Source organism: Geotrypetes seraphini, chromosome 1, assembly GCF_902459505.1.
Source record: "Geotrypetes seraphini chromosome 1, aGeoSer1.1, whole genome shotgun sequence".
NCBI lineage: Eukaryota > Metazoa > Chordata > Amphibia > Gymnophiona > Dermophiidae > Geotrypetes > Geotrypetes seraphini.
In genome coordinates, this window is record NC_047084.1 from 86672797 (window position 1) to 86683957 (window position 11161).

At 45.6% G+C, this 11161-nt stretch overlaps 1 protein-coding gene across 1 annotated transcript; it reads right to left on the reverse strand.

Annotated features, from left to right (window-relative positions):
* Positions 1-7398: 7398 nt before the first annotated feature.
* On the reverse strand, positions 7399-10547 carry LOC117352651 (extensin-like). Its single transcript, XM_033929229.1, has 2 exons — positions 8170-10547; positions 7399-7913 (listed from the first exon to the last, which is right to left on the reverse strand). Exons 1-2 carry the CDS (start codon positions 8747-8749, stop codon positions 7549-7551), a joined length of 945 nt encoding a protein of 314 aa, XP_033785120.1. The 5' UTR covers positions 8750-10547; the 3' UTR covers positions 7399-7548.
* Positions 10548-11161: the final 614 nt, after the last annotated feature.

Here is an 11161-nt window from a genome sequence, read left to right on the forward strand (position 1 = left end):
AACCCAATTATATATTGAATGTGCCTGAAGATCGTGCCTCTCCTCCAACTGGGCCTTGAGCATCTGCGAATGCTCAAGGCCTTCTGGCTCTTGTTCTCTCCGAGAATCTTGGAGAGAAGCAGGAGCCAGAAGGCCTTGGGCATGCACAGATGCTCAAGGCCCAGTCTGAGAGGAGAGGCATGATCTTCAGGCACCGGCACCTCCTGTGGGTTGGTGCTGCGTGCCGGTGCCACATTGGGGGGTACGCTTTCAGTTTGGGTGGGCAGGGGATGCCAGTTCACGCAGGGGGTGGGCATTCATGAGGGGGGGCGATGCCGTTTCGTGGGGGGGGCAGTATTTGCGGGCGGGGAGGCCATGCTGGTTCACGAGGGGGGGGAGATGTGGAAGCATACCAGAGGCCTCAGGGGTGGGGGGTTCTTTTGGGGATGGGATGGGGTGGGGTGGGGTGGAGCAGTGCCGGTGGGGAGGGGGGAGAATGGGAGGTGGAACGAATTAAGCGAGTTTCCCTTACTTTTTATGGGGAAACTCGCTTTGATATACGAGTAAATTGGTTTACGAGCATGCTTCTGGAAAAAATTATGCTCGTAAACCAAGGTTCCACTGTACTTGTAAAACACTTTTGGCAACAGTGGCGCTTGCTCCTGATAAAGAATGGATACTGAAGATTTTCTTCAAAAACAAATCTAAAGAATTCTTGGGACAGAAAATATTGATAGTCCCTGATGTCTCCAAAGATATCCAAAAAAGAAGGCATCAATTTCTGCTGATGAGACCTGCAGTAACCTCGGCTGGAGGAGTCTTTTTCTTGTAATATCCATGCAAGTGCATAATTAGATATAAATCTTTTAAATATATCTTTTATGACCCATCCCACTTGACAATTTTTTTGTCTCTAAAAAGCCTTGACAAAGAAGAAGTCAAAACAACCTCTAAAGTTTAGATTAACTCTCTACCCAGCACATGCTACATTTTTGCCTTATGTATTTTTGTTTCCTTATGTTTAAATCACTTAGACCGAATCTTGGATTAGTTTAAATTGAGGACTTTAGATTGAGTATTTGTTCATTATTTTATTTTCTTTTTGGTGTAAATTTGGATTTGAATTATTTTAAAAATCTATATGTCTCATCAAACTTTCTGTTCAAGATGATTTAATGCTTGGAATTGTATTTCTGAAAATTTAAATAAAGAATTAAAAAAAACCCAACAATATAGCGAATTGATGGGATGGAGAGGAGATTTTGTTGGTTAGAGCACAGTTCTTCAACCGCCGGTCTGCGGACCAGTGCCAGTCCGCAGAAAATTCCTGCCGGTCCGCACAGGACCGGCGAGATCAACATCTTTAATTTCCTGCCGGTCCGTGCAGGACCGGCAAGATCGAGGAGCTGTAGTTTGCGTTGGCCCAGAGAGATAACGGGGAGCCTACAACAGCCGTGCTTTCTCCCCTTCCAGCGGCTCTCCTTACTTACAAGCACAGTGATTCAGGAAGGAAGCCTTGGAGCTTTTGCTGAGTTGGCCGCCTCTGATGATGCAACTTCCGCTTTCCTCAGAGGCGGTGCGACCCAACAAAGGACCCGAGGCTACCTTACTGAATTGCAGCGCTGGCAAGTAAAGATAGTTGCTTGGAGGGGAGAAAGCTGCTGGGCATGGTAAAAAAAAAAAAAAGGGACAGTTGCTACTCGACCTAGAGAGGGAGAAGGAGAGATGCTGCTGGGAAGGGAGGAGGGAAAGGAATCTGGGAAGCAGCTGGGCAAGGGGAAAAAAGGGTTCATAGACAATTGCGCGCAAGACAATTTCGCGCAAGACAATCGCGCGCGGACAAAATCGCGCAGACAATCGAGCGCGAGACAACTGAGCGCAAGACAAATGAGCGTGAAGACAACTGAGCGCAAGACAACTGAGCGCAAGACAATTGAGCGCAAGACAATTGAGCGCAAATTATTTTCATGAATGTGCACGAGCGAGACAACTGAGCGCAAGACAACTGAGCGCAAGACAACTGAGCGCAAGACAACTGAGCGCAAGACAACTGAGCTCAAAAACAACTGAGCGCAAGACAACTGAGCGCAAGACAACTGAGCTCAAGACAACTGAGCGCAAGACAACTGAGCGCGAGCAACTGAGCTCAAAAACAACTGAGCGCAAGACAACTGAGCGCAAGACAACTGAGCTCAAAAACAACTGAGCGCAAGACAACTGAGCGCAAGACAACTGAGCGCAAGACAACTGAGCTCAAAAACAACTGAGCGCAAGACAACTGAGCGCAAGACAACTGAGCGCAAGACAACTGAGCTCAAAAACAACTGAGCGCAAGACAACTGAGCGCAAGACAACTGAGCTCAAGACAACTGAGCGCAAGACAACTGAGCGCGAGCAACTGAGCTCAAAAACAACTGAGCGCAAGACAACTGAGCGCAAGACAACTGAGCTCAAAAACAACTGAGCGCAAGACAACTGAGCTCAAAACAACTGAGCGCGAGCAACTGAGCGCGAGCAACTGAGCTCAAAACGGTTCATAGACAATTGCGCGCAAGACAATCGCGCGCGGACAAAATCGCGCAGACAATCGAGCGCGAGACAACTGACAACTGAGCGCGAGCAACTCAGCGCGAGGCAAGGCAACTTCCCTCATTATTTTGGAGACCTTAAAAATGCATTATTAATTTTGTTAGGCACATGCCTCTGCCCTGCGCTCAGCGGCCTTTGTCTTGGTGTGGTCTTGACCTGACACTGTTAAAGCAGAGATGATAGGAATGGGAGAGGGACAAGGACAGCTACATAACTCATATGGACAGGATGGTGAATTTAGTTCGTGTCATTCTCATATTGGAAAAAAGAGTTTAATAAATCAAAGTAACAGGGTGGCCAGGTTACCCAGTTCCAGGCTGCAGATTTTGGGATAGTTCCAAATTTTTTCCCCAGGTGTTTTTGTCCCGTTACCAGACACATTAATTGTGGACTGTGAGACCTGTAATAGTGGAAGGTAAATGGGCATAGTGGGTGTTTGCATTGGGGTCATAATGAAATGCCCATAGTCTGATGCCTGCAGTGTCTATTCATCTGATCCATCTGTCAAATGCTAAGTTTCATTATTTCTGTTTGTCTTGCATGATATGTTTGTTGTATGAATTGTAAAAATTTGTAAAGCTGAATTAGCTTAATAATCGTTATATGACATAATATATGTTTTAAGTGTTTATGACGATCATTATGTCATTTTCTTTGTTTGTTTAAATCGTTATTCATGTTCAAACTTACAAGTGTCTTCATGCTCTGTCGTCTTCACGCTGAGTTGTCTTCAGGCCCAACAGATTTCAAAGATTAAAGACAAGCTTCACTGCCCCTCCCCACCGAATAAAACCCAAACAAAACTGTCCACAATTTGTTTGCAGCTTTCTAGTTATTGATTTTATGAAGTGTTTTAATATGTTAAAAGACAATAATAAACAATTTGTTAAATGACGTTAGTCATTATAAGTTCATAATGTCATTGGAGTTTGTGAGTGTAAAATAAATTCTGGAATCAATAGTTGTGTTATAATGTTTTTATTTCTGAGTAACTGTATTATTGAAGAAAGCATAATACAGTGAACATATAGAATGGATAACATAGATCTCCCAGGGCAAAGTTAAATGCAAAGTAAGTATTATTGAACACAAGTAAACATGATGTGAACAGCAAATAATAACATTGAATGATAAAGATTATTATAAGAATATTGAAATTGAAAAGATTTTGAAATTGGTCTAAAAATAGGATGATGATGAGGGCGAAAGCATAAATTCACAGAAAGAAAAGTATTCTGTATGCTTGAGATTCAGTGTTTGAACTGGAGGATGTAAAAGGCTATGAACTTTAAAAGATCATATATAGAGAAACATACATAAATTTAGTCCAGATAGAGTATGTTTTGTGCAATGCTAAAGTATTGTTTCCCCATCAAGCACAGGAACATTTGAAAAATGGACATAGTGTGGAGAAAACTGACTCTTTGGCTCTCATTCAGTCAGTGTGTGTGTGTCTGTGTGCAGTGTGAGCCACAATTGTGGTGAGGTACTTAGAATAACTGAGTACTTTGCAAAAATGTCATAGATTCACAGAGAAGATGGCTTCCTATTATGGATTTTGTGTGCCAAAACACAAGTTCTCCAAGCGTGAAGTACTCTGATTAACTGAGTACATGTCGCTCAATGCTAAACTGCTATTCCCCATCAAGAGGAAAGTTAGAAATATAGGTGAAATGGACTGGGCCTGGGCCAAACTGGCGCACCTGTTCAATGCTAGTGTTTTGACACTGCACTCAGGAAGTACTTAGATTAACTGAGTACTTTGCAAAAATGTCATAGATACACAGAGAAGATGACTTCCTATTATGGATTTTGTGTGCAGAAACACAAATTGTCCAAGCGTGAAGTACTCTGATTAACTGAGTACATGTCGCTCAATGCTAAACTGCTATTCCCCATCAAGAGGAAAGTTAGAAATATAGGTGAAATGGACTGGGCCTGGGCCAAACTGGCGCACCTGTTCAATGCTAGTGTTTTGACACTGCACTCAGGAAGTACTTAGATTAACTGAGTACTTTGCAAAAATGTCATAGATACACAGAGAAGATGACTTCCTATTATGGATTTTGTGTGCAGAAACACAAATTGTCCAAGCGTGAAGTACTCTGATTAACTGAGTACATGTCGCTCAATGCTAAACTGCTATTCCCCATCAAGAGGAAAGTTAGAAATATAGGTGAAATCGATTGGGTCTGGGGGAAACTGGCGCACCTGTTCAATGCTAGTGCTTTGACACAGCACTCAGGAAGTACGTATTAAATACATGCTATTACGTCAGGAGACCAGTGCCCCTGTTTTATTGATGGTAAGTAGTTCAGGATTTAAAGCAAACTAAATGTGCATCTCCTTACAAGAGGCATACAGGGAGATGGGTGACTAAAATTATGTCAGGTGTACACCTTATACATCTATCACATTTTGTGTGCACGAAAGGAAAGATGTTAACATATCACCTCAATGCATTTCATCTAATTTATACTTAAAGGATTAAGCATGATAAGTGTTATACTCTATTAAGAACATCTCTAAACAAGATAAGGTGTCAATCATGTAGCATTACAAATTCTACCTAGTTGACACAGCCATGTAAATTAACACTTATGTTTGATAAGGTTTTGCATTTATCCAGTACGCAGTTGTCCTTTATTTTCAATAAGTTGTATATTAAAATGTATTTTTAAAAGTATCATAGATATGATGTCAGATTTTTCTGATCATCGAAGGAGAGCTGGCAAGCCAAGTCCAGATGTGGGAGCTGAGACGGTAGGAGGCAGGCGAGTCATGATGCTGGAGACATGAATTGTGAAGTTGTAGTCACCACTGCTGCGACACAGGAGGCTGGAGGGCAAAGAAAACACTGTGGTAAGGGAGAGAGAGGGAGGGAGGAAGGGAGGGAGAGAGTGAGAGAGAGATAGAGAGACACTCACAGGAGGACTGAAGATCCCACGAGACGGTAGGAGGCAGGCGAGTCATGATGCTGGAGACATGAATTGTGAAGTTGTAGTCACCACTGCTGCGACACAGGAGGCTGGAGGGCAAAGAAAACACTGTGGTAAGGGAGAGAGAGGGAGGGAGGAAGGGAGGGAGAGAGTGAGAGAGAGATAGAGAGACACTCACAGGAGGACTGAAGATCCCACGAGACGGTAGGAGGCAGGCGAGTCATGATGCTGGAGACATGAATTGTGAAGTTGTAGTCACCACTGCTGCGACACAGGAGGCTGGAGGGCAAAGAAAACACTGTGGTAAGGGAGAGAGAGGAAGGGAGGAAGGGAGGGAGAGAGTGAGAGAGAGATAGAGAGACACTCACAGGAGGACTGAAGATCCCACGAGACGGTAGGAGGCAGGCGAGTCATGATGCTGGAGACATGAATTGTGAAGTTGTAGTCACCACTGCTGCGACACAGGAGGCTGGAGGGCAAAGAAAACACTGTGGTAAGGGAGAGAGAGGGAGGGAGGAAGGGAGGGAGAGAGTGAGAGAGAGATAGAGAGACACTCACAGGAGGACTGAAGATCCCACGAGACGGTAGGAGGCAGGCGAGTCATGATGCTGGAGACATGAATTGTGAAGTTGTAGTCACCACTGCTGCGACACAGGAGGCTGGAGGGCAAAGAAAACACTGTGGTAAGGGAGAGAGAGGGAGGGAGGAAGGGAGGGAGAGAGTGAGAGAGAGATAGAGAGACACTCACAGGAGGACTGAAGATCCCACGAGACGGTAGGAGGCAGGCGAGTCATGATGCTGGAGACATGAATTGTGAAGTTGTAGTCACCACTGCTGCGACACAGGAGGCTGGAGGGCAAAGAAAACACTGTGGTAAGGGAGAGAGAGGGAGGGAGGAAGGGAGGGAGAGAGTGAGAGAGAGATAGAGAGACACTCACAGGAGGACTGAAGATCCCACGAGACGGTAGGAGGCAGGCGAGTCATGATGCTGGAGACATGAATTGTGAAGTTGTAGTCACCACTGCTGCGACACAGGAGGCTGGAGGGCAAAGAAAACACTGTGGTAAGGGAGAGAGAGGGAGGGAGGAAGGGAGGGAGAGAGTGAGAGAGAGATAGAGAGACACTCACAGGAGGACTGAAGATCCCACGAGACGGTAGGAGGCAGGCGAGTCATGATGCTGGAGACTGTGGGTGGAGTGGGGTGGGTATGGTGTGAATGGATGTGAAGGGGTGGGAGTGTGGAGGGGGGTGGATGGAAAGGGAGGGAAGAAGGAGAGGGAGTTGTTTTTATACTTTTTTTGTATTTTTTCTGGGAGGGCGAAGGGCAGGAGGGGGAGGGAGTGAGGCAGAGGGGGAAGAAGGGGAGGGAGTTGTTTTTATACTTTTTTTGTATTTTTTCTGGGAGGGCGAAGGGCAGGAGGGGGAGGGAGTGAGGCAGGGGGGGAAGAAGGGGAGGGAGTTGTTTTTATACTTTTTTTTGTTTTTTTTCTGGGAGGGCGAAGGGCAGGAGGGGGAGGGAGTGAGGCAGGGGGGGAAGAAGGGGAGGGAGTTGTTTTTATACTTTTTTTGTATTTTTTCTGGGAGGGCGAAGGGCAGGAGGGGGAGGGAGTGAGGCAGAGGGGGAAGAAGGGGAGGGAGTTGTTTTTATACTTTTTTTGTATTTTTTCTGGGAGGGCGAAGGGCAGGAGGGGGAGGGAGTGAGGCAGGGGGGGAAGAAGGGGAGGGAGTTGTTTTTATACTTTTTTTGTATTTTTTCTGGGAGGGCGAAGGGCAGGAGGGGGAGGGAGTGAGGCAGGGGGGGAAGAAGGGGAGGGAGTTGTTTTTATACTTTTTTTGTTTTTTTTTCTGGGAGGGCGAAGGGCAGGAGGGGGAGGGAGTGAGGCAGGGGGGGAAGAAGGGGAGGGAGTTGTTTTTATACTTTTTTTGTATTTTTTCTGGGAGGGCGAAGGGCAGGAGGGGGAGGGAGTGAGGCAGGGGGGGAAGAAGGGGAGGGAGGAGTGGTGACAAGAGGGTGCAGCTCCCTCGTTAACAGTGGAGCCATTCACGGGGTGGGAGGGGTACCGCGAAGTGCTTCTAGCAAGACCTGCAGTGCCCCTGTCACGTGACGAATGTGTCGAACGGATTCTTCAGCACAGTCGTTCATGTGCTCCACCCCTGCTAAGATGGTAACCACCGCCGTGTAAATGTCCTCCACTGTTACAGAACTGGGCGGAGGATCTGTGTTTGTGGCAGCGTGAGCCACAATAGTGGTCGCTGCAACAGGGGTGGTGGCCGTTGCAGGGTTGGTCCCACAATCTCTGGTTGAGGGTCGGAGGGGGGCAAAACAGGTGGAACAACGGTTGGGGCTTTGAATGGGGAGTGGGGATGTTGACAAAGGCGGCGAAGAGGAGGGGGATGCCAATATATCTGTAATGAAAAAGAGCATGAAAAGCAGGTGGACATTGAAAAGACAATTATGTACAGTGGAAGCATCTATGAGACAAACTTGGTTGTTTTTGTTACATATGAACAAACCTAAGCATTTTATATTATATTATTAAAATTCAAGTGATGTCTTAAATCATAAATGTGTTTATTAATTGTACACTTGATGTACGTTGTAAAAATGAATAAAAGCTTTTACAGTACAAAAATTACAGAATAAAAATATCATAACACTTACCGGACTGGACAGAGAGGTCGCTAAATCTGTCCAGGATGGGGGTTGAGGCAGTACTCATTGAGGTACGTGGGAGGGCTGGGGGAGAGGTGATGACAGAGGGTCGAATTTCAGGGAAAAGTTTAAGGCAGAACTTGGGTTTAGGGGGTGGGAGGGAGGGGGAACAGGGCATTGGGAATGAAGGGGCAGGGCAGGGTTTGGGGCGTTTTTTTAGGGGGATCCTAGAGGGTGGTCTAGGGCGTCGGTGGGGGGAAGTTGGATGAGACTGGGCGGAGGTGGAAGGGGGTTGGGACGTTGGATGGGACTGGGCGGAGGTGGAAGGGGGTTGGGACGTTGGATGGGACTGGGCGGAGGTGGAAGGGGGTTGGGACGTTGGATGGGACTGGGCGGAGGTGGAAGGGGGTTGGGACGTTGGATGGGACTGGGCGGAGGTGGAAGGGGATTGGGAGGTGGGGCGTCTGCGGGGGATAAGGAACGGCCGGTCAGGGATAGGGGTGTCTTCCTCCTCCTCCTCCTCCTCCTCCTCCTCCTCCTCTTCCTGATCCTCCTCCTCCTCTTCCTCCTCACTCGCATCTGAAGACATAAATGCATGTAGTGTCAGAAGTATATGAAAAACTGTTAATGTTTAAAATGTTTGTCTGCGCGCGATTGTCTTTCGAGTTTTTGACCTGTCAATGTTTAAAATACATGATTGTTCAACACAGATATTATGACTGCACACCTTATACCCACCCGATATTTTACTGTAACATACCTGGGGTGTTGTACAGATTGCGGCGGACAGCCCGGACCCATGCAGGGTGATGTAGCCTGAGCTCGCGGGCTTTTTTCTTCAAATCCTCAACCTATTACATAATGGAGAGACATGAGTGAGCCATGATATATGGTTCATAGAGAATAGCACGTGGACAAATCGCGCAGACATGATATATATATATGCATTGAAAGCAGTGCATGGAAATAGATTGCAAGCATAATAATTATGTAAATTTTGAAAACCCGACTGGAATACAGCTAATTAAATCAAATAAGTACATGAGAGACACCATTATCAACTGCAAAATTTTTCAGCAGATGTATGATGACGCAGTGCGCGATTTCAGGAGATGCGTATCCATTTTTGCCTTCCGCGCAAAAAAATAAATTCTTTATCCGCGCCAATTTGTCAGCGCGCAATTGTCTATGAACAACATGTATTTGATAAATACTTACGGAGCGCGGTGTGATAGCGCGGGCGTTGAACAGCTGCGCAAGTTCTCCCCAGGCCCTGTCCATTTCACCTATATTGCGTCTTTTCCCCTTAACGGGGAAAAGCAGTTTAGCATTGAGCGTGAAGTACTCAGTTAATATGAGTACTTCACGCTCGGAGAAATTGGGCTTACGTCCACGGAAACCCACATAGGATGCCATCTTCTCTGTGAATCTATGACGTTTTTGCAAAGCTTAAATACCAGTCACATGACCGATGTTGTGTGAATATCGTGAGATTTCCCCTTTTCAGCGCTGCTATTGGTTATCTAAAACACGTGTTAAATGGTCAATAGTCAAACAGATTTTACTACATTGTAGTGATGAAATGCACATATTAATTGAGTATGTGTGTATTTTATAATATAAAGTTTTGTAGTAATTGATTGAAACACAATTAGCGTTAGCATGGCGCGCATATGTGTTGAAACGCGTGATGACATCAGCTTGTCTCCATTAGTGCATAATGATGACGTATATCATCATACTAAAGTTATAGTACTTTTTCGCGCAATTGACGGATTAGTTTCCCAGTGCGCAATTGACGGGTTTTAGTATAATGAGCGCAAGTTAAAAATGCGGACGAACAGAGTTAATGGGAAATCTGAATAAATGGTGATATTTGTAAATGCGGGTGGGGGGCCTAATTGCAAAGCTTAAATACCAGTCACATGACCGATGTTGTGTGAATATCGTGAGATTTCCCCTTTTCAGCGCTGCTATTGGTTATCTAAAACACGTGTTAAATGGTCAATAGTCAAACAGATTTTACTACATTGTAGTGATGAAATGCACATATTAATTGAGTATGTGTGTATTTTATAGTATATAGTTTTGTAGTAATTGATTGAAACACAATTAGCGTTAATGGGAAATCTGAATAAATAAATAAATAAATAAGCTATTACAGTGTTTGAATATGGGAAACACATAAGAACAATAAAATTCTATTAATTTTAAAAAGATCAGGGAGTCATGAGTAAATTATTGTAATTATTACACATCATTTTCCACTCCTAATATATTAATACAGTCATACATCACATATGTTTGTGAAGAGGGATGCAGAGAAAGCACAGTTACTTACCGTAACAGGTGTTATCCAGGGACAGCAGGCAGATATTCTTAACACATGGGTGACGTCACCGACGGAGCCCTCGGTACGGACCTTTTTAACTAGAAGTTTCTAGTTGGCCGCACCGCGCGTGCGCGAGTGCCTTCCCGCCCGACGGAGGAGTGCGTGGTCCCCAGTTAGGATAAGCCAGCTAAGAAGCCAACCCGGGGAGGTGGGTGGTACGTAAGAATATCTGCCTGCTGTCCCTGGATAACACCTGTTACGGTAAGTAACTGTGCTTTATCCCAGGACAAGCAGGCAGCATATTCTTAACACATGGGTGACCTCCAAGCTAACAAAGAGGGAGGTGGGATGGTTGGCCATTAGGAAAATAAATTTTGTAACACAGATTGGCCGAAGTGTCCATCCCGTCTGGAGAACGCATCCAGACAGTAGTGAGTAGTGAATGTGTGAACTGAGGACCAAGTGGCCGCCTTGCAGATTTCCTCGATGGGCGTGGAACGGAGGAAAGCTACAGAAGCAGCCATAGCTCGGACTCTGTGGGCCGTGACAGTTCCTTCCAGTGAGAGACCGGCCCGAGCATAGCAGAATGCAATACAGGCAGCAAGCCAATTGGAAAGTGTCCGTTTGGAGACAGGATGACCCAAACGGTTGGGATCGAAAGACAAAAAT

Excerpts from the sequence above, each read along its gene's own strand:
- LOC117352651 (XM_033929229.1), bottom strand. The coding sequence starts at position 8,749 with ATGTCTTCAGATGCGAGTGAGGAGGAAGAGGAGGAGGAGGATCAGGAA. Across the intron at positions 7,914-8,169 it reads CGACCTCTCTGTCCAGTCCG|ATATATTGGCATCCCCCTCC; the intron begins GTAAGTGTTATG and ends TTTTCATTACAG.